We start from the raw sequence: 21,516 nt of genomic DNA, 5'->3' as shown, positions 1-21,516 counted from the left end.
GTAATATGTAGGTGATTGATATATGTGTTCAACAGGGTCCTATATGAACAGCACACTTGACCCCGGACAATCATTTCATAGCCCAAGTCGCCAAAGAGCGCGTTGCATGCGTGACGTTCACGTGCATTACCACTCTGCTCACAGTAAAGCATAGAGTTCGTGAATGTATTTGTAAATACGGTATAAAAACACGCTGTCGATTGTTCAAATAAATTAGACCACTCGTTTATCCGACGTTCAATTGTTGATGTGGTCAGTTAAGCCCCAGCCTCGGAGATTTACCTGGTCAGTTAAACGATTGAACATCGGATCCCCTATCTCCACAACACGCCACCGTGGTATAGAGGGGTACTTCACGCTGGGGGCTATTTCTGTAACTTTTTTCAACAAAGAAAACAGAAGGTTGTCCTACTTGATCTCAGGTTTTGACCTATGTACATATTTCTTGCAGCAGAACTAATGTCCACGTAAAACATCTGGTGATTCACTGAGTGATGGGGCGCACTCTATCTCCCCAATGCCATATAACCGGTTGACGGATTGAATGTACAAGAACAGAGATTGAGAGTAGTGCGACAGCGGCCGCACTCAGACCCTGTCATCATATGGCTCCATTATCTCCGAACATTCGTGAAAAATAATTATGCTTCAGACTTTTGGAAAAAGAAGAAATTGCCTGCCACTAAAATTGTTTCAGAGTGAAACTTTGATAGTGCAAAAACAGGATGGTGGTACGTATGTTTTATTTCAAAAGCGATACAGGTTTGCAAAGTATACATACTACAATAATTATTTATCTGTCAAATGAAACGGTAGGGTAACATAAAAATCAATATGAATTGGCAGAAAATGCTATTCTGTTTTTAAGACAAGTGGTCGGACAAGCGAAGACGCAGATCTTTCACCGTGTCTTTCAAATCATACATAGTTAAGGTAACCTCCAACTGGCAGGCAGATCAGGAACACAATCGTGACGATCATTACGAACATTGCATACACTCGAAACCACATGGTGTCAGACATGAGAGCTATTTCACGCCATGAATAGAATGGTGGTTCCTTCGAGAACATTTCGGGGTCCGGCTCCTCGGCCTGGCGCCTTGTCGGATTCTGATTCATTTCAGTGTCCTCGTATGGAACGATTTTCACTTTTGAAGATGAGCTCGCTTTCTGCACGCGTTGATCCGCTCTTTTCCAGCCCGCCATGTTCACGAGGACGTTGGAGACAAAGGCTCTTGCAGTTTTCGAGACGGGTGTCTTAGACAGTTTGTGAAATAGGTATATATTGATCACGGTGATGACGGTCGTGCTCGCTCCAACAAACAAGATCAGTGCCAGATATATACCTTAAATAAAAAGAGAAACAAGAGTTTTTACCAACCCTAATCAAGAATTATTTATTATTAATTCAACAAATTCTAAAGGAATTTTACCCGTGTTTTCCCGGAAAGAATAGGACCCCAATATTCCATGCTTGTTGAGAGAGCTGACACGGGTTATCAGGAGCAGGTTGAGATTGATTGTGACATCCTGCCCCAGTGGTTGATTCTTTCATTCACTGTTTTGTCGGATTAATTATATACGTATTGCTGACCGTTGTGTTACACAACATTCACTTACTCATTCAACTCAGAATAATGGCAAAATGTTCTTTACTCAGAAATCACCCGCATTATTACATATCTATACTGCTGTCATGTCCAACTTGGAGAGGGCGGATATCCTTTATAACTATGACATTAAGAATTCTAGCATGAAATATTACAATCCTGAATTGTGACTGTTGTGTCAAGCCCTATCGAATCTATGCTGACCGTGACATTGCTGATGACGGCATCACCAGGAATGAAGTCAATTTGTTTAAAGTACATTTTTCAATTACTGGTTCACTCAGATAAGGCTTCCAAATACCATGTGTGGATCCCTGAATGTAATATGCAAGTATGGCATCAATTTGTAGACAGAAAAACTGAGAAAGTCAGTAACATCAACACGACTTTTGACCGCTCCCCCTGGATGTGTACCATGTCTTCCATGTGTGACGTCACGCCAACACGACAAACATATTCGATTGGTGCATCTACGGAATCGATATCCAACTGCCATGTTATCAGCTCGGACAAACTCTGGGTTGTGATAAAAAAGTGTCAGAAACGTACGCAACCAGTTGAGGGAGCACAACATCAGGCCCCGACGTCCAGCGATACGCGTCACCGTCAGACACGCCTAGTTTGGCGTAGACATCATTTGAGGTTCAGAAGACAAGACTGGGGCAGTACACTGTTAACATGTGAGTCCAGGTTTCATCTGACCAGCTCTGATTGTCGTGCAAGGGCCTACATACGTCAAGGGAAACGTTTTAGCGACGCTTGCTTTACTTAACGGTGTCACTTTGAGGGTAGAAGTGTAATGGTATGGGGTGGCATATCAACAAATGGGACTACACAACTTATCCTTGTTAGTGGAAATGTGAATGGTGTATGTTACAGGGACGAGATCGCTAGAGATCAGGTTCCTTTAGCAGCAGGATAATACCCGCCCACATGTTGAACGTGTTGTAACAGACTTTTTGAGGCAGCGTAACATTGCTGTACTGCCATAGCCGGCTGTTTCTCCAGACCTCTCCCACATAGAGCATGTCAGGGATGATATAGAACGACGCCTACTACAGGACTAGAACCAGCAAGTCACGTTAGCTCAGTTGGAACTACCTTCGATTGACACTTGGAACAACATTCAATTGGTGGTCACCCCCGATATTGACAAAGTTAATTGAGTTGTTACACTATCTCTCTTTAAGCCGTGTCCCTGTCTCATGGTACCAGGTGCAGATTTTGTCCATGATTTTTTTGTGATAAAGCATTGATCAGACGAATGACCAAATATTATGTTGTTATTTTAAATAAAATATCATTTACACCAATATAAATGAAGCACAGTTACTATTTTCCGTGAGTATAGAGTACGTCAAACGTCATGGTAGTGTCGTGACGGGCACATCAAACCTGTTGCGGGGGTATCTATCTATTCTACACTTACCTAGGACGGAGACGGTGATGGACGTTGGCGGGATGTTGTCTGACACCAACAGCATCAGCACAGCGTACGACAGCAGCACGGTGAGGGCGTAGCTCACCTTCTCCCCTGACTCGAATGGCAGGATGAAGGTGATGACGCTCAGGATGGAGGTGAGGGCGATGGGGAGCATGATACTCAGGATGTAGTAGGTCACACGCCGCTGTAGACTGAGGGTAAAATCCAGCTGGGAGAACGTCCCCTCGATCTCTACCAGAGTCTTGGAAGTCACTGACGTAGACTGAAAGTATCATAGAGTGTTTGGTGTCACAGGTTACTGTAAGTATCATAGAGTGTTTGGTGTCACACGTTACTGTAAGTATCATAGAGTGTTTGGTGTCACACGTTACTGTAAGTATCATAGAGAGTTTGGTGTCACACGTTACTGTAAGTATCATAGAGTGTTTGGTGTCACTCCTTACTGTAAGTATCATAGAGAGTTTGGTGTCACACGTTACTGTAAGTGTCATAGAGTGTTTGGTGTCACACGTTACTGTAAGTGTCATAGAGTGTTTGGTGTCACACCTTACTGTAAGTGTCATAGAGTGTTTGGTGTCACACGTTACTGTAAGTGTCATAGAGTGTTTGGTGTCACACGTTACTGTAAGTATCATAGAGAGTTTGGTGTCACACGTTACTGTAAGTATCACAGAGTGTTTGGTGTCACACGTTACTGTAAGTATCATAGAGTGTTTGGTGTCACACCTTACTGTAAGTCTGAGTCATCTGTGGAGTTTCAACACTTCTCTTTAAGAACGCATACTGTCACTTGTATATACGACCACGTTTTTCAAACCATTATGAAACTTGATATTTTCAAGAAGTAAACTACATATACAGATGGACGGCGGATATTTCAGGATTAAAAATAAATGATGAGAAACACAAAAATAAGTAAGGACGCCCTAAGTGTATATTGATATGTTCATGTTCATATGTGATATGTTTAGGTAACGAAAACGGATTGGTTGCTTCAACTTTATATGTGTTGAGCTGAATAGTCATTAGTTCAAAGAAACCTTTCGATGATTGTGGGACAACGTCCTTATAACTGTAAAACAACAATGCGGGAATATAAATATTTTACGTGCGCTTCACAAAACCGTTGCGGACGACTAACGTATGAGTGTGTTTGTCAGCACCCGAGCCCCTAAGTCGCCTCTTATATTACCAGCATATGTTGTTGGGTCCGTAAATTACTCTACCCTGGACTCCCCACGGATGTGAAAGAATGAATTAATTCTCTTTCACACAGTAATCACCGGTTTATAAGTAAACCTAAATCATCTTTCACACAGTAATCACCGGTTTATAAGTAAACCTAAATTCTCTTCAGAGTATGAGTACCGATCACGACCCATGTCTTTGGGTACAAAAACACACACTGACCGAGGCCAAAATCGTATATAATGGATACCCGATAACCATTTAATCTGGGACCAGTTTTCCAGATTCACTATAGTTGCAGTCCATGAATTGAGATATTTCATTCGAGCAAGTTCAGGGAGGTTCTCCAAATATATAGAGAGCGCACATTCATTACTTCATACAACATTATGGAAACGTTGAAAGTAAGGTATTTTGTTTCAGACTTCAGTCAGATTACCGTTAGATCCCATTCTCCATTTTCGCTGAAATCGCCCGAGAAGACCTCAGCTGACAGCTGTGTAAGATTAACTTCGTCAATTGTGTAGCTCCAACTAGTGAGCTCTATTGTGCAGGCCTGGCGGTCGAAGGGGTAGTAGGTAACGTCAATGTCGCAGGACGTAGAGAACAGCCCTGGCGGTTCCCACGTCACCTCGCCAGTGTGCTTGACGCGGATCAGGAGGTCATCGTCCCCCATGACACCGATTGCATTAACTCTGAAAGTGACAACACCATGTGACAAATGCAGTAACAAACACGGACAGTAACAACTGGAAAATGCAACTGAATCGTCACTGTGCAAATGTGAGAATGGATAACAAAGTATTAGGAACACAAAGCTTAGGTACGTCATCACCTGAAAAGAAAGTCTCTAATATTCCTTTCCTCAAGGGACTTCGAAAGGCCAAGGCATTATGGGGACCCTCAGGATATGCATAATTTAAGAAATGAGAAAAAAACTATAATGAGAAATTAATCATGAACGTTATGCGCTGTATACACATGAATAGGAACTATACTTTGTTCATTTCAAATGTTGCAGTACTGGACTACAACACTACTTGCATAGGGGCTGCGGAATAGCCTAGTGATTAAAGCTTCCGTCCATCACAGACATAGACCTGTCCTCTACATGTCTATCAACAACAGAAAGAATACCAATCAGAGTTAGTCTTACGCATTATCAATGACTAATTCCGGTCGCCAGATCACTTTCTCTGTGTCGAACAAGTACGTCACATTCCCATGGGATGCCGGTGTCCACTGAAGACGTGGATCTGTCCATTTCTGAAACAAGCACGACAAATGTGCAGTTAGTGGAATTGGTTGTTGTTATAATGAGGCCCGTGAAGATCCGGGGTAGACTAGGTCTTCAACAACCCATGCTTGCCGTAATAGGCGACTTTGCTTGTCGTAAGAGGCGCTTAACCGGATCGGGTGGTCAGGCTCGCTGACTTGGTTGATACATGGTCATCGTATCCCAGTTTTCGTGGATCGATGCTCATGACATCAATCGATTATTTACAGACCGCTGTCATATAGCTGGAATATTGCTGAGTGCGGCGTTAAACAACAAAGAAACAAACAAATGTTATAATGACGATTATTATTATTTGTAGTAGTATAAGTTGTAGTATTAGTGGTAGTGGTAGTAGTAGTAGTAGTAGTAGTAGTAGTAGTAGTAGTAGTGTTATATATATATACTGAACCGCAAAAGAAACGTCACCATGGACAGATATATGAGAAACCTTATTTGTCCAAACACTGTAAACATATTTTGTAAGATATTAAAAAGATGAAACTTGGCAAAACTGATCATCAGGGTTGAAATTAATGTGTCAAATGGTCTTAACGTGAAAAACAACACTAGTCTCTGAGAAAATGGCATCACAAGTCAGTATCTTGTGTGTCCGCCATGTGCATTGATGACTGCCGTGCAACGTCGATACATGGAATGGATAAGGCCATAGGCACTTGTGCCCACACTCTGAGGAACGCCTGACGCAGTTCAGTTGCAGTTGTCGGCCTTGTACGGACGTCATTCAGCCGTTTTTGAATCTCGTCCCACAGGTGCTCAATAGGATTTAAATCGGGACTGTGGGCAGGTCACTGCATGGTTCTGATGCCAGTCTGCTGGAGAAAGTCTCTTGTTGCTCTCGCAGTGTGGGCACGGGCGTTATCATGCTGAAACTCGTGGTTGCGGGGACGTGCCAAATGAGGTATGGCGTGTGGTCTCAAGACTCAAGACCACAGGGACGACTTTTCATGCAATGTTACTTGGGGGGACGTTTCTTTAGCGGTTCAGTATATCATATATGACTATGGTTAGGTGCACTACCGCCTAAACATTACTAGCTCTGTTATGCATGCCTGTAGAGATGTGAGATTGATCTCCCTTATATCATTGACCATGTGGATGTATACTCAACACTCAGCAAAATAAACCTACTATCTTCAAACCATATATACTGTGGTATATTGAGAAGACATAACAGTAGTAGTAGTAGTAGTAGTAGTAGTAGTAGTAGTGGTGGTGGTGGTGGTGGTGGTGGTGGTGGTGATGGTATTAAAATATTGATATAAAATATGCAGCAAAGAGGGTTTGGGTGATCCTGGCACAGTCAGGCTGGTTAGGCTCATCATCAGCTCACGGCCCTTGTCCCCTCAACATGCACCCGAGACAGTGAATGGGACTTCTCCCAGGATGCACTGCCAAGTCGAAGCCACTGAGAACTTTTCGGGGAATGTGAAGACTCCCCAACACTGCAGCCTTCTGCATTACCAAGATTGTCACAAAGGCTGTATTCCTGGCAGCAAACCCGTGGACTCTCCTGTCAGCGTGGATCACTGTTTCTCATGTCACGGTCCAGTGCCGCTATGTTCCCCGACTTTATTTCCGGCAACGCTCGGTATTTTTCTCCGGCGTTCGCTACTGGACAGTGTGATCATTCAGATATTTCTCATGTAATTGTGGTCATTTTTGCCTCGTCATTAATTGTACATAGCTGATCTGAAGGCTGTGATCGCTCATCACGAGGGCTTATTTCCGGATGCTCCTGGTACTACCAACGCCATGGTGCTGGACGTGGACATGGGCGACGCCAAGCCAGTCAAGCAGCATCCGTACCGCCTCAACCCTCACAAGAGAGCACTATTGAAGAAGGAGATTGACACCATGCTTCGACACAGAGTGACTGAGCCCAGCGACAGCGAATGGAGTTCTCCTTGCCTCATGGTGCCCAAGCCTGGAAATCAGTTCCGTGTGTGCGCCGACCTGAGGTCAATGCTCACGTGAGGGATGATTCACACCCACTGCTACGCATCGATGACAGCACAGACAGTATAGGTCACGCTACCCACATAACGAAACTGGACCACTCTCGGAACGTGCAAGTAGGATTCTTACAGGCGGACTCTATCAGTACCGGCTGATGCCCTTCGGCCTGAAGACAGCGGCAGCGACGTTCCAGCGTCTCATAAACTTAGTTCTGGCGGAGATCCCCGAGGTTAGCGTATACAATGACGACGTTGTCATCGAGTCCCACTCCTGGGATGATCACATAGCCTCTCTACGCAAAGTACTGGAGCGTCTCCAAATAGCCAACCTCTCAGTCAACTTGGACAAGTGCGAATCGTACATGAGAATATGACTTTCCTAGGTCACACGGTCGGAGAGGGGAGTGTCGCGCCCAAGACAGCTAACGTGGAAGCCATAATAAACTTTCGATATTCTTGTATTAAAATGTTTTTGTATTTAATATGATTTGCAAACATTAGGGGAATTTATATCTACATTCAGATACCTCTCATGTATTTATGGTGATTTTTGCCTCGTCAATAATTGTACATAGCTTTTTGTGAATCTTTAATGATACCATTGGATAGCTTATGTTCACAATCTCATTAAAATCAGACCTTAGTTCTCGCTACCGCTAAACAAAGATCTGAAGACATCACATTAGGGGTCGCGTCAGAACGACCTTTCATCCGACCAATCAGAGCGTCGCTTACCAGATTATGAAAGTGACAGTCAGAATGTGATTTCTGATCATGCAACTTCGAAAACTTTAACATTGGGTATTCCGAACGATAGTTACGGGTTTAACGACTGAATCCTTACAATCTAGACCATCTATTAGCCATTCCAGAATGTTTTTTTGTTGAGGTTTCAAATTTGTAATCGAGAATTTGTCAAAATATGTTTCGAAGCGGAGTCGCCAATTTGAAATTAGTGCCGTAAAGCACGAGAAAGCTGCCTTCTGATTGGTCATTCCATTGGTCAAAGTTCGCGCAAGGTCGGTCTGACGTGACCCGTAATGGGATTATCTTCAGATCTTTGTTTAGCGGAAGCGAGAACTAAGATCTGATTTTAATGAGATTGCTTATGTTCAGCGCTTTATTTTGATACTTACATCTCGAGTGTAGATATAGTAGTTAGTTTACTATTCGTGTTTTCCCAGGGTTTACAAACACGCGATAGCTTATTGCCCCCGTCAGTTGTATTCCCCGGCTGTCCGGGTGAGGATGTCTCCTCCGAGGTCCGCGCGAAGTATTTATAGACTTTCCAGATCGCGTATCTTCACATCCCGGCAACACCGGAGGCGCTCGTAAAATCTCCAACATCATCATCATCATCATCATCATCATCATCATCATCATCATCATCTAGCGTTATGTGCTAGCGTTACCAGTTGGTTCTGGTCCTGTGGTAGGCGTTGGTCCATCTCATCCCAGACATATTATATAAATACTACCGACACAAAATAAGGGAACTAATGATTTGAATGCAGCTATCGTTGAAGTATAAATTTACATACCATGGCGTTACACATGTGGGACAAGTGCCGTCAAACGGGTGTGGTCGCAATGAGACCTGTGCGTCCCAGGCCTAAAAACGACACCTAGACAAGACAGTTTTATTACATTCAATAGATTCACATCTGTTCCTGTCGTCAATATAAAGGAAGGCGAACCAGCATCTAACGTTAAAACCTCTCTGTGCAGAGAAACAATGCGTCCTGTGAAGGTGTACCAGCTTACCATAGGCGACAAAGATTGGGGTTGGGTAGGCAACACAAGGGGCGGGCTGTGCGCCACCGTCCTTACACCATGATTACAGGACACATCATGATTTGGCCATAGATTCGATAGACGACGTGGCGAGCGGTATTCTAGAGCAACGACTCTTGACCATGACACAAAAAACAATTTTAATTTATATAAGTTATTTCACGTCATCTTGCTTTTGATTAAAGGAAATACAATTTGTATCGTCTTGTAGATCTCCTGGTTTATTAGCAGAATCAATATGCTTTTTTGCATTCACAAAACACATTCCGTTAACACGAGTACCCTACATAATCGAAAATAATCCGCTCTTTGGATTCTTTAGCTACTAGCACCTCAGGGCATATAGTATTCCATTATTATTGAGCAGTACATACTAACTGTTTCTAAGGAACTGAACTCTCTGGTATGAAACTTGTTTGCAAAGGATGTATATTTGGATATGTCCGTTAACAGCAAGGGATTAGAAATGGCTCATAAACTAAAGAGACAAGTAAGCGTGGTATTCGCTTCCTATTTTATTGTGGGAGTGTACTAATTTATGTCTATAATGACTGTGCAGTTTTACCCCTCTGGGGTTCATTTCCATGTCACTTGTAAGCCAAAATTTAGTCAACAAATGCCCTCCCTTCAGATCGCACAGGATTTATCACAGACAGTTCCAGGGAATAACAGTTTCAACCTAATTGAACCTAATTAAAAGTAAGAGTTCTTAATCTCCCAATTTCTACCGAATAAGCCATGTCGACGTTTGTGACTGTGACCCCATGGTGTCTATGCCGTTGCCGTGGCCCAAAATATATCCATAGTTCTTGATGACCCTCACATAAACATTTTGACCAGAACAAATTTTGAGACTTCTTTGAAATGCCTTGAGCAAGGTCCTCTGACAGGCCAACATACCAATTGTGTAATAAAAAGACGAAACTTACAATTGTAAGCCATCCGGTCGTCGTCATGGTTTGTCCTCTGGTATTCTGCAAGACAAGAGTCAGTATTGTTTAAGATTTTAGATTTGTATTTATGTTTTCCCTCAAATATGTTCTTCTGTGTCATTGTGTTGAGATTAGAAAAAAGATTCTTAGGGCTAAATTTACAATCAAGTTTTTACAAATATCCAAATACTTGAGAAAAAACGAACCCCAAAATATATTAACATGTTTATAAGTGCCGAACGAATCAGCTCTTCCAGGCTCCACAAGAAAACATGTCGGAGCTATATAGATTGCCTTATAACTACAAAGCAGTATCCGAGCCCCATGTTGCCTTATAAACAACTACAAAACAGTGTCCGGGCCCAATGTTGCCTATAAACAACTACAAAGCAGTGTCCGGGTCCCGTGTCGCCTTATAAACAACTACAAAACAGTGTCCGGGCCCAATGTTGCCCTATAAACAACTACAAAGCAGTGTCCGGGTCCCATGTCGCCTTATAAACAACTACAAAGCAGTGTCCGGGTCCCATATTGCCTTATAAACAACTACAAAGCAGTGTCCGGGTCCCATGTCGCCTTATAAACAACTACAAAACAGTGTCCGGGCCTCATGTCGCCTTATAAACAACTACAAAGCAGTGTTCGGGTCTCATGTCGCCTTATAAACAACTACAAAACAGTATCCGGTTCCCCTGTCGCCTTATAAACAACTACAAAGCAGTGTCCGAGCCCCATGTTGCCTTATGAACAACTACAAAGCAGTGTCTGGGTCCCATATCGCCTTATAAACAACTACAAAACAGTGTCCGGGCCCAATGTTGCCCTATAAACAACTACAAAGCAGTGTCCGAGTCCCATGTCGCCTTATAGACAACTACAAAGCAGTGTCCGGGTCCCATATTGCCTTATAAACAACTACAAAGCAGTGTCCGGGTCCCATGTCGCCTTATAAACAACTACAAAACAGTGTCCGGTCCCCATGTCGCCTTATAAACAACTACAAAGCAGTGTCCGAGCCCCATGTTGCCTTATGAACAACTACAAAGCAGTGTCTGGGTCCCATATCGCCGTATAAACAACTACAAAACAGTGTCCGGGCCCAATGTTGCCCTATAAACAACTACAAAGCAGTGTCCGAGTCCCATGTCGCCTTATAGACAACTACAAAGCAGTGTCCGGGTCCCATATTGCCTTATAAACAACTACAAAGCAGTGTCCGGGTCCCATGTCGCCTTATAAACAACTACAAAACAGTGTCCGGGCCCAATGTTGCCCTATAAACAACTACAAAGCAGTGTCCGAGTCCCATGTCGCCTTATAGACAACTACAAAGCAGTGTCCGGGTCCCATATTGCCTTATAAACAACTACAAAGCAGTGTCCGGGTCCCATGTCGCCTTATAAACAACTACAAAACAGTGTCCGGTCCCCATGTCGCCTTATAAACAACTACAAAGCAGTGTCCGAGCCCCATGTTGCCTTATGAACAACTACAAAGCAGTGTCTGGGTCCCATATCGCCGTATAAACAACTACAAAACAGTGTCCGGGCCCAATGTTGCCCTATAAACAACTACAAAGCAGTGTCCGAGTCCCATGTCGCCTTATAGACAACTACAAAGCAGTGTCCGGGTCCCATATTGCCTTATAAACAACTACAAAGCAGTGTCCGGGTCCCATGTCGCCTTATAAACAACTACAAAACAGTGTCCGGTCCCCATGTCGCCTTATAAACAACTACAAAGCAGTGTCCGGGTCCCATGTCGCCTTATAAACAACTACAAAACAGTGTCCGGTCCCCATGTCGCCTTATAAACAACTACAAAGCAGTGTCCGGTCCCCATGTCGCCTTATAAACAACTACAAAACAGTGTCCGGGCCCAATGTTGCCTATAAACAACTACAAAGCAGTGTCCGAGTCCCATATTGCCTTATAAACAACTACAAAGCAGTGTCCGGGTCCCGTGTCGCCTTATAAACAACCACAAAACAGTGTCCGGGCCCAATGTTGCCCTATAAACAACTACAAAGCAGTGTCCGGGTCCCATGTCGCCTTATAAACAACTACAAAGCAGTGTCCGGGTCCCATATTGCCTTATAAACAACTACAAAGCAGTGTCCGGGTCCCATGTCGCCTTATAAACAACTACAAAACAGTGTCCGGGCCTCATGTCGCCTTATAAACAACTACAAAGCAGTGTTCGGGTCTCATGTCGCCTTATAAACAACTACAAAACAGTATCCGGTTCCCCTGTCGCCTTATAAACAACTACAAAGCAGTGTCCGAGCCCCATGTTGCCTTATGAACAACTACAAAGCAGTGTCTGGGTCCCATATCGCCTTATAAACAACTACAAAACAGTGTCCGGGCCCAATGTTGCCCTATAAACAACTACAAAGCAGTGTCCGAGTCCCATGTCGCCTTATAGACAACTACAAAGCAGTGTCCGGGTCCCATATTGCCTTATAAACAACTACAAAGCAGTGTCCGGGTCCCATGTCGCCTTATAAACAACTACAAAACAGTGTCCGGTCCCCATGTCGCCTTATAAACAACTACAAAGCAGTGTCCGAGCCCCATGTTGCCTTATGAACAACTACAAAGCAGTGTCTGGGTCCCATATCGCCGTATAAACAACTACAAAACAGTGTCCGGGCCCAATGTTGCCCTATAAACAACTACAAAGCAGTGTCCGAGTCCCATGTCGCCTTATAGACAACTACAAAGCAGTGTCCGGGTCCCATATTGCCTTATAAACAACTACAAAGCAGTGTCCGGGTCCCATGTCGCCTTATAAACAACTACAAAACAGTGTCCGGTCCCCATGTCGCCTTATAAACAACTACAAAGCAGTGTCCGGGTCCCATGTCGCCTTATAAACAACTACAAAACAGTGTCCGGTCCCCATGTCGCCTTATAAACAACTACAAAGCAGTGTCCGGTCCCCATGTCGCCTTATAAACAACTACAAAACAGTGTCCGGGCCCAATGTTGCCTTATAAACAACTACAAAACAGTGTCCGGGTCCCATGTCGCCTTATAAACAACTACAAAGCAGTGTCTGGGGTTTATAGTGCCTTATATACAACAACATGGTAGTGACCGATAAAGGTTGCCCACGTGCGTAAAAAGCAGCCCTAAATTGTAGGGGTTCCACTTCACATTATATGCAACATATACCATTTCATACTTTGTAGCTTTTATCTCATATATTTATGTTTTACGACAAACATTTATACATGAGGTTTGTAACTAGTGTAAAGGGTTTTATAAATGTCATGAGATTCAAACTCTACTGGAACAGATGGCGCATATTTTCTGTATGCCACACCAATCTAACACCTTTCAAATAATTGTAGTCCCCCTGTCCTCCGTCTTTACATATCGTTGAGAATACATGATAAGTATTTTTTTTTTCAAATATTAATTAATTGATTGATTTCTAAACGAGTTTCTGTTTTTGCTTGTTACCATAGGCATATTATCATCAAACTGCTTCAACATCACACTATCCCAAATATGGGGAAATGAACGTAAATGCGTATTACTGTTGTGGAATCTTACCAGGTCGTTAATGGTGAGTAGGTTAAATCGTATCTGTGTTTTGACCTGCCTGGAGGGTCTCACAATGTGGCTGTAGTTGCTGCCTGGTCCGAGCTTGACCATCCGGAGGTCGTACTCATCCTGAGAGAAGGACTGTTGGGACGTCACTACAGATGCACAGTACACCACTGAAAGGGATAAGCAATTATCAGTTTACCTTTTAAAACAATTCACTTACGTCAGATTTGACTACACGTGTATTCTATTGTAATTACCGAAAACAAACGACACAAGAACGCAACGGAAAACCATTGTCATGACACCACATGACACCATTAGCCACTATGACAAAGTGTTGCAGGCATGTTACAGTGGACCACGTTCGACACCAAATGGCTCTGTTTCAATGAATGCTGACCGTTTTAAACGATGAACAGTATCGGTCTACCAAAGCAATACACGTACACTTCACACTACTTCCCTGAAAAGAAACAAACCGTGTAAAGATAAAAGCATTATTTCCGGAATGCTTTGGACGAGGACATTGAAAGTGGTGTATCAAGATATTCTCTGACATTAAGATAAGCCTGTCGTCGTGTGCACGATAACAATTGACATCTGTGAGTCAAAGGTCGGGGGTATTTTCCTGCACAGCGTTGAAACAAGAGCCTTAATCTACACGTATGGTGCTGTAGTTGTAATTATATGTTCAGCTTAGTCAGGACATCAGTTCCATACATTTACTTATACCATGCCTATCTAGTCACCCAATGGCGAGTCCGGGTTAGACTATATCCCCCAGTACTCAATATTGAATGTAGCAGGTGGTCAGACTCGATGACGTGTTTATATTGCGTGTCATCTTACCCATACTAATCACAGGTTTGTCTGGTTCATCCTCCATTATGAAAAGCTTATGCATTCTGCAACTGGAATTGAGTGTGCAAACAACACACTCACTCAGTGCTACCAACACACCCACTCAGTTCTACCGTTACACTCACTCAGTTCTACCAACACACTCACTCAGTGCTACCATAACACCCACTCAGTGCTACCGTTACACCCACTCAGTTCTACCGTTACACCCACTCAGTGCTACCGTTACACCCACTCAGTGCTACCATTACACCCACTCAGTGCTACCAACACACTCACTCAGTGCTACCATTACACTCACTCAGTGCTACCAACACACTCACTCAGTGCTACAATTACACTCACTCAGTGCTACCATTACACTCACTCAGTGCTACCAACACACCCACTCAGTGCTACCATTACACCCACTCAGTGCTACCAACACACCCACTCAGTGCTACCGTTACACCCACTCAGTGCTACCATTACACTCACTCAGTGCTACCGTTACACTCACTCAGTGCTACCATTACACTCACTCAGTGCTACCGTTACACCCACTCAGTTCTACCAACACACTCACTCAGTGCTACCGTTACACCCACTCAGTTCTACCAACACACTCACTCAGTACTACCATTACACTCACTCAGTGCTACCGTTACACTCACTCAGTGCTACCAACACACTCACTCAGTGCTACCAACACACTCACTCAGTGCTACCAACACACTCACTCAGTGCTACCATTACACTCACTCAGTGCTACCAACACACCCACTCAGTGCTACCATTACACTCACTCAGTGCTACCAACACACTCACTCAGTGCTACCGTTACACCCACTCAGTGCTACCATTACACTCACTCAGTGCTACCGTTACACCCACTCAGTGCTACCAACACACTCACTCAGTGCTACCGTTACACCCACACAGTGCTACCATTACACTCACTCAGTGCTACCGTTACACCCACTCAGTGCTACCATTACACTCACTCAGTGCTACCGTTACACCCACTCAGTGCTACCAACACACTCACTCAGTGCTACCGTTACACCCACTCAGTGCTACCAACACACTCACTCAGTGCTACCAACACACTCACTCAGTGCTACCGTTACACCCACTCAGTGCTACCAACACACTCACTCAGTGCTACCAACACACTCACTCAGTGCTACCATTACACCCACTCAGTGCTACCGTTACACCCACTCAGTTCTACCAACACACCCACTCAGTGCTACCGTTACACCCACTCAGTGCTACCATTACACTCACTCAGTGCTACCATTACACTCACTCAGTGCTACCATTACACTCACTCAGTGCTACCAACACACCCACTCAGTGCTACCGTTACACCCACTCAGTGCTACCATTACACTCACTCAGTGCTACCATTACACTCACTCAGTGCTACCATTACACTCACTCAGTGCTACCAACACACCCACTCAGTTCTACCGTTACACTCACTCAGTGCTACCGTTACACTCACTCAGTGCTACCAACACACCCAGTGCTACCAACACACTCACTCAGTGCTACCGTTACACCCACTCAGTGCTACCATTACACTCACTCAGTGCTACCGTTACACCCACTCAGTGCTACCAACACACTCACTCAGTGCTACCGTTACACTCACTCAGTGCTACCAACACACTCACTCAGTGCTACCATTACACTCACTCAGTGCTACCAACACACTCACTCAGTGCTACCATTACACTCACTCAGTGCTACCATTACACTCACTCAGTGCTACCGTTACACCCACTCAGTGCTACCAACACACTCACTCAGTGCTACCGTTACACTCACTCAGTGCTACCAACACACTCACTCAGTGCTACCATTACACTCACTCAGTGCTACCGTTACACCCACTCAGTGCTACCGTTACACCCACTCAGTGCTACCATTACACTCACTCAGTGCTACCAACACACTCACTCAGTGCTACCATTACACCCACTCAGTGCTACCGTTACACCCACTCAGTGCTACCGTTACACCCACTCAGTGCTACCATTACACTCACTCAGTGCTACCATTACACCCACTCAGTGCTACCATTACACTCACTCAGTGCTACCGTTACACCCACTCAGTGCTACCATTACACTCACTCAGTGCTACCGTTACACCCACTCAGTTCTACCAACACACCCACTCAGTGCTACCGTTACACCCACTCAGTGCTACCAACACACCCACTCAGTGCTACCAACACACCCACTCAGTGCTACCGTTACACTCACTCAGTGCTACCAACACACTCACTCAGTGCTACCAACACACCCACTCAGTGCTACCAACACACCCACTCAGTGCTACCAACACACTCACTCAGTGCTACCATTACACTCACTCAGTGCTACCAACACACCCACTCAGTGCTACCAACACACCCACTCAGTGCTACCAACACACTCACTCAGTGCTACCATTACACTCACTCAGTGCTACCGTTACACTCACTCAGTGCTACCAACACACCCACTCAGTGCTACCAACACACCCACTCAGTGCTACCAACACACTCACTCAGTGCTACCATTACACTCACTCAGTGCTACCGTTACACTCACTCAGTGCTACCGTTACACCCACTCAGTGCTACCGTTACACTCACTCAGTGCTACCAACACACCCACTCAGTGCTACCGTTACACCCACTCAGTGCTACCGTTACACCCACTCAGTGCTACCAACACACTCACTCAGTGCTACCAACACACCCACTCAGTGCTACCATTACACCCACTCAGTGCTACCGTTACACTCACTCAGTGCTACCATTACACTCACTCAGTGCTACCATTACACCCACTCAGTGCTACCATTACACCCACTCAGTGCTACCAACACACCCACTCAGTGCTACCATTACACCCACTCAGTGCTACCAACACACTCACTCAGTGCTACCATTACACTCACTCAGTGCTACCATTACACTCACTCAGTGCTACCATTACACTCACTCAGTGCTACCATTACACCCACTCAGTGCTACCATTACACTCACTCAGTGCTACCATTACACTCACTCAGTGCTACCGTTACACTCACTCAGTGCTACCATTACACTCACTCAGTGCTACCATTACACCCACTCAGTGCTACCAACACACCCACTCAGTGCTACCATTACACCCACTCAGTGCTACCAACACACTCACTCAGTGCTACCATTACACTCACTCAGTGCTACCAACACACCCACTCAGTGCTACCGTTACACTCACTCAGTGCTACCAACACACTCACTCAGTGCTACCATTACACTCACTCAGTGCTACCAACACACTCACTCAGTGCTACCATTACACCCACTCAGTGCTACCGTTACACTCACTCAGTGCTACCATTACACCCACTCAGTGCTACCAACACACTCACTCAGTGCTACCATTACACTCACTCAGTGCTACCATTACACCCACTCAGTGCTACCAACACACCCACTCAGTACTACCATTACACTCACTCAGTGCTACCATTACACTCACTCAGTGCTACCATTACACTCACTCAGTACTACCATTACACTCACTCAGTGCTACCAACACACCCACTCAGTACTACCATTACACTCACTCAGTGCTACCATTACACTCACTCAGTGCTACCATTACACCCACTCAGTGCTACCGTTACACCCACTCAGTGCTACCAACACACCCACTCAGTGCTACCATTACACTCACTCAGTGCTACCAACACACCCACTCAGTACTACCATTACACTCACTCAGTGCTACCATTACACTCACTCAGTACTACCATTACACTCACTCAGTGCTACCAACACACCCACTCAGTGCTACCATTACACTCACTCAGTGCTACCATTACACTCACTCAGTGCTACCAACACACCCACTCAGTGCTACCATTACACCCACTCAGTGCTACCAACACACCCACTCAGTGCTACCGTTACACTCACTCAGTTCTACCAACACACTCACTCAGTGCTACCATTACACCCACTCAGTGCTACCAACACACTCACTCAGTGCTACCATTACACTCACTCAGTGCTACCAACACACTCACTCAGTGCTACCATTACACCCACTCAGTGCTACCAACACACCCACTCAGTGCTACCATTACACTCACTCAGTGCTACCAACACACCCACTCAGTGCTACCATTACACTCACTCAGTGCTACCAACACACCCACTCAGTGCTACCGTTACACCCACTCAGTGCTACCATTACACTCACTCAGTGCTACCGTTACACCCACTCAGTGCTACCAACACACTCACTCAGTGCTACCATTACACTCACTCAGTGCTACCGTTACACTCACTCAGTGCTACCAACACACCCACTCAGTGCTACCGTTACACCCACTCAGTGCTACCGTTACACCCACTCAGTGCTACCATTACACTCACTCAGTACTACCATTACACTCACGCAGTGCTACCATCACACTCACTCAGTGCTACCATTACACTCACTCAGTGCTACCATCACACTCACTCAGTGCTACCATCACACTCACTCAGTGCTACCATTACACTCACTCAGTGCTACCATTACACCCACTCAGTACTACCATCACACTCACTCAGTGCTACCATTACACTCACGCAGTGCTACCATCACACTCACTCAGTGCTACCATTACACTCACGCAGTGCTACCATCACACTCACTCAGTGCTACCATTACACTCACTCAGTGCTACCATCACACTCACTCAGTACTACCATTACACTCACGCAGTGCTACCATCACACTCACTCAGTGCTACCATTACACTCACTCAGTGCTACCATCACACTCACTCAGTACTACCATTACACCCACTCAGTGCTACCATCACACTCAGTCAGTGCTACCATCACACTCACTCAGTGCTACCATTACACTCACTCAGTGCTACCATCACACTCACTCAGTACTACCATTACACCCACTCAGTGCTACCATTACACTCACGCAGTGCTACCATTACACTCACTCAGTGCTACCATTACACTCACGCAGTGCTACCAACACACTCACGCAGTGCTACCAACACACCCACTCAGTGCTACCATTACACTCACTCAGTGCTACCGTTACACTCACTCAGTGCTACCAACACACTCACTCAGTGCTACCATTACACCCACTCAGTGCTACCATCACACCCACTCAGTGCTACCAACACACCCACTCAGTGCTACCATTACACCCACTCAGTGCTACCAACACACCCACTCAGTGCTACCATTACACCCACTCAGTGCTACCAACACACTCACTCAGTGCTACCATTACACTCACTCAGTGCTACCATTACACCCACTCAGTGCTACCATTACACCCACTCAGTGCTACCGTTACACCCACTCAGTTCTACCGTTACACCCACTCAGTGCTACCAACACACCCACTCAGTGCTACCATTACACTCACTCAGTGCTACCATTACACCCACTCAGTGCTACCATCACACCCACTCAGTGCTACCAACACACCCACTCAGTGCTACCATCACACCCACTCAGTGCTACCAACACACTCACTCAGTGCTACCATTACACTCACTCAGTGCTACCATTACACTCACCCAGTGCTACCAACACACTCACTCAGTGCTACCAACACACTCACTCAGTGCTACCATTACACCCACTCAGTGCTACCATCACACTCACTCAGTACTACCATTACACTCACGCAGTGCTACCAACACACTCACTCAGTGCTACCATTACACTCACGCAGTGCTACCAACACACTCACTCAGTGCTACCATTACACTCACTCAGTGCTACCAACACATTCACTTAGTGCAGTCACTCACGGATGCGACATAGGGCAAGAACTGGACCCTGAAATCAGGGTAGAGAGTATGTCTTCAGCAACCCATGCTTCCCGTAAGAGGCGACTATCCTTGTCCTAAAAGGCGACTAACGGGATCGGGTGGTCAGGCTCGCTGACTTATTTGTTACATGTCATCGCATCCCAATAGCGTAGATCGATGCTCACTATATTGTCTGGTCCGGACTCGATTATTTGCAGACCGCCGTCACATAGCTGGAATATTGCTGAGCGCGGCGTTAAACAACAAAGAAACAAGCAAACATCAAGCGAAAAGACTTATTCCCCCATGTGTATTCCTCATTATTGTGTATGAAAATCCCCCCGTGTACCCTCCCCTGGGTGCATAATGATTCACAATGTAGCTATTTCAGCATGTATTAGGGCTTGGATTTGGCGCATCATAAATATCCACATTATCATATTTTATAAAATGCAAAAAAAATAACTGTAATATGAGAATGTGGATTGTACCTTTCCTTACAGAAGACCCCTGTCAAATGGGCAATATCTGGTGATGCTGAAGGATGTTCTGTCAGTGCAGTAGATCGTCCAACATTGCCTGATACATCGGAAGAGTGTTTTGTGGCGTGGGATGTTTTGTCAACAGTTACGGCTCATAAAAAGTAAATATTCAAATGAATATCTTTAAATTTACGCCATGATGGTGTGAACAAATTCCATCGTTTTGTTTCATCTATCACACATTCCAACACCATAACACCATGTTATCCCCTCAACCCTACATTCATGCCTTCTATCGAAACGAAGAAATACCAACAACTTCCAGGGCACATTATCGCAACCTGTTCAAGATGCATATCGAACACAAACGGGTAACACTCCCGCCAGGTGGCGATGTGGATAGTTGGCTCTTCTATCTATAGCTTCATTTCACACGGTTCATGGAGTTGCCTAAAGATTGGTAGAAACGCGGGCCGAATACATTCGCCAGGTTAAAAGAAATTAGTAATCTGTAGGTTAAATACGCATCAACACTACGCTGTGTCTTCATTCTGTCAAAGAACAGGTATTTTTAAG

General features: G+C 45.0%; 1 protein-coding gene across 1 annotated transcript; it reads right to left on the bottom strand.

The window, feature by feature from the left end:
• Positions 1-918: 918 nt before the first annotated feature.
• Positions 919-14,669, bottom strand: LOC139464137 (neuronal acetylcholine receptor subunit alpha-3-like). Its single transcript, XM_071245672.1, has 7 exons — positions 14,633-14,669; positions 13,787-13,953; positions 10,221-10,265; positions 5,399-5,508; positions 4,682-4,937; positions 3,040-3,316; positions 919-1,346 (listed from the first exon to the last, which is right to left on the bottom strand). Exons 1-7 carry the CDS (start codon positions 14,667-14,669, stop codon positions 919-921), a joined length of 1,320 nt encoding a protein of 439 aa, XP_071101773.1.
• Between the last annotated feature and the right edge of the window lie 6,847 nt (positions 14,670-21,516).

This window comes from Haliotis cracherodii, unplaced genomic scaffold (genome assembly GCF_022045235.1).
Source record: "Haliotis cracherodii isolate W230 unplaced genomic scaffold, xgHalCrac1.p SCAF_16, whole genome shotgun sequence".
NCBI lineage: Eukaryota > Metazoa > Mollusca > Gastropoda > Lepetellida > Haliotidae > Haliotis > Haliotis cracherodii.
The sequence above is the reverse complement of the archived record's forward strand: the minus strand, read 5'-3'. Positions and strand labels throughout refer to the sequence as shown.

Excerpts from the sequence above, each read along its gene's own strand:
- LOC139464137 (XM_071245672.1), bottom strand. The coding sequence starts at position 14,669 with ATGGAGGATGAACCAGACAAACCTGTGATTAGTATGG. Across the intron at positions 4,938-5,398 it reads GAATTAGTCATTGATAATGC|AGTTAATGCAATCGGTGTCA; the intron begins GTAAGACTAACT and ends TGTCACTTTCAG. Across the intron at positions 3,317-4,681 it reads ATGGAGAATGGGATCTAACG|TCTACGTCAGTGACTTCCAA; the intron begins GTAATCTGACTG and ends TGATACTTTCAG.